The following is a 2,608-nucleotide window of genomic DNA, read 5'->3' as shown; positions in this document are numbered from 1 at the left end:
CAACCGAAGGCCGAGTTCTAGCAGCCGTAGCCTGATCAGTTTGAAACGGCCGACCAAAAATCAAACCAAGCGCATGCAAAACTTTGGGAATAAAGAAATGTAATCTTAAGTTCGGAAAGGAGATCTAAATCGGCACAATTGGTGATTCCTCTTTAACATCAAAAAAAGGGGTCCATTTGAGAACACGCATTTGACAATTTAAAATAAGCTATCCAAGCAAAAACTCTACTATAATCTAAATCATTAAAGAGCTGAATAGCTACATGGCGAGAATCCATTAAATCGACGAAAAAGAAACCAGATAATTTCAGATTATCGAAAAAACTGTGAATAGAGTCAAGATAAGGTCTACGCAAACCGAACTTTCCCACCAGTGTGAATTGAAACGGAGATTCAAGTTTAAGAACATCTTCATCCGAAAGAAGAACAGCCGGGATACCGTTAAAAGTCGATTGAGTTAAGTTAGGGATTTTTTCACCTGCCATCGGATCTGCAGAAAGAACGTCTTTAAAAGAGCGAGAAGGCAAAGCTGCAGCACTATCTCCATCTAAGAAAAAGAACCCCCTGTTTAAGCCTTGAATCGGGACCAAAACCTTCCCCCACGAGTTGGAAGGCGGAACCACAGCCATCCCGGCAGCCCAAAAGGGCAGAGGAAAGAAAAAAGCCACCAAACACTAACACCAGAGAGATCTAGGCAAAAAAAATGGCTGGATCGAACGCAAAATCACTCGAAACCAAAGGAAACCCTTAATCGTACAGGCGGCGCTCAGGGTGAGGAGAGAGGTGGTACCAGTTATTTTATGAACACTTGTTTTTCATAATACAAAATAAACGAACGCAACAAAGCACATAATACAAGGTGACATTTCTCATAGAAACATGCATGCATATGCATCATTATGCAACACATGCCACCAACACATCTCACATAATAGCTTCATTAGTAGAAGCCATCATACTAGACATGGAAAAACAGACATTGAATATAAAAATTATTGATATAGAAGATGACTACTAGAATGCAGAAATATCCATCTTTGATAGCCCAGCAAAGATAAGATGGCCTTGAGGTAGAAAATGGCAAATTGGTTCAGTTCTTGGCTTCACCTTCAGCATCTTAAAGCCTACATAATTTGGATCCCACGCTGAGGTGTCTGTATGGCACGTCGCTACAGCGTCCACTGCCGCTCCATTTGCCCCATATAGATGCACCGCATATGCTTCAATGTTCTTTGCCGTGTGACAATAATATACTGCTCTCGGGTATGGCTCTGGATGACAAGACACCAATGCCTTTGCTTCCTAAAAATAAAATTGAGCAAAGTTTTATGTTTTAAAAAATTCTATGTAGAAATACGACTCTTCTTAAAACTCACTATGTGCTTCACTTCTTTCTGTCCGATCATATATTCCTGCTCCGCCACCACCGGATCACCAACATCTGCCATAGCTGTCTCAAAGACCTGAACATCCCTATTGCCCAACTCAGCCTCGACAAAATCCACCATGGCTTCCATTGACCTGACGCAACTCTTTCTCTCACCATCGAGCGGAAGCTCCTCACACTCTGCCAAGGTTCGTTGGATGGCTATGTCCTCCGCCGAGCCATGCTTGATGCTGAAGAGGCTGAGGATTTCGGTTACTTTGGTGGATGAGAAGGGCGTGGCATTGGCCATCTCAACTGAGAGGAAAGGCGGGGCTGAGATAGACTTGGTGAGGTCGAGCGTCATCTTTGTGCCTAGGTTGAGGCTGTCTTTCAGGAAGAAGAGTGGAGCGTTGGGGTCATTATGGATTGTCTTCTCATTGGTTGCGCATTTGTAGCTGACGAAAAAAGTTGGGGTTCTTTCTAGCTCAAATGATTTCACTTCCTTCTCTATAAATTACAAAGGAAGATGAAATAAATTGTCTGGATCAAATACAAATTATGTCATGATAAATTTGAAATTTATTGATTTTTTTTTTAGATTAGTAAAATGAATTTAATGATTGTAATCTATCCTAATTTAATTTGTGTTCAAAGAAAATATTATTGATTGTGTAAAATCTATGGTGCACTGACTTCTCCTCAACGAGGCTTGCAGTGATTTGATATATATCCAACACAACACGAGTCCGACACTCCTCCAATATGTGTCGGACACGCTAAAGAGCAACGCCCTCTCAACATCATATACAGACGCCCTCTTAACATTGACGCCCGATACTTACTGCATAACATCAATGCCCATTCTCAACATCATTGTCGACTCCTCTCTTGATGCCTGATATATTGCATCGACGTTCGACTCTCGACATCCTAATATTAATCTTTTTAAGCACAAATTATAGTTAAATCACTTAATATTTCTAAATTATTTTTAATATTATACTTATTCATTCTTATACACTATTTTAAAATATAAAAATTATAATATCGTGTCCAATTCATGTTTGTGTCTTATATTTTCAGAAATTGACGTGTCCGTATTCGTGTCTATGTCGCAGTGCCTGTGCTACATCATAGTGTAAAACAAAGAACATGATCATACATACTGTTTGGAGCATTACCATAAATTGGACTTATTACGTAACTTTCTAAATAACTATGATAATAGTCTGGTAAAATAAT

At 39.7% G+C, this 2,608-nt stretch overlaps 1 protein-coding gene across 1 annotated transcript; it reads right to left on the bottom strand.

Moving 5' to 3' along the window:
- Positions 1-1,010: 1,010 nt before the first annotated feature.
- Positions 1,011-1,837, bottom strand: LOC110115695 (BURP domain-containing protein 3-like). The gene has a single exon (XM_028699399.1). The coding sequence runs from the start codon at positions 1,728-1,730 to the stop codon at positions 1,344-1,346; it is 387 nt and encodes a 128-aa protein (XP_028555232.1). The 5' UTR covers positions 1,731-1,837; the 3' UTR covers positions 1,011-1,343.
- Positions 1,838-2,608: the final 771 nt, after the last annotated feature.

The sequence above is a fragment of the Dendrobium catenatum genome, unplaced genomic scaffold, assembly GCF_001605985.2.
Source record: "Dendrobium catenatum unplaced genomic scaffold, ASM160598v2 fragScaff_scaffold_1278, whole genome shotgun sequence".
Classification (NCBI taxonomy): Eukaryota; Viridiplantae; Streptophyta; class Magnoliopsida; order Asparagales; family Orchidaceae; genus Dendrobium; species Dendrobium catenatum.
Note: the sequence above shows the minus strand (reverse complement) of the source record. Positions and strands in the feature narration are given on the sequence as shown.

Excerpts from the sequence above, each read along its gene's own strand:
- LOC110115695 (XM_028699399.1), bottom strand. The coding sequence starts at position 1,730 with ATGACGCTCGACCTCACCAAGTCTATCTCAGCCCCGCCTTTCCTCTCA.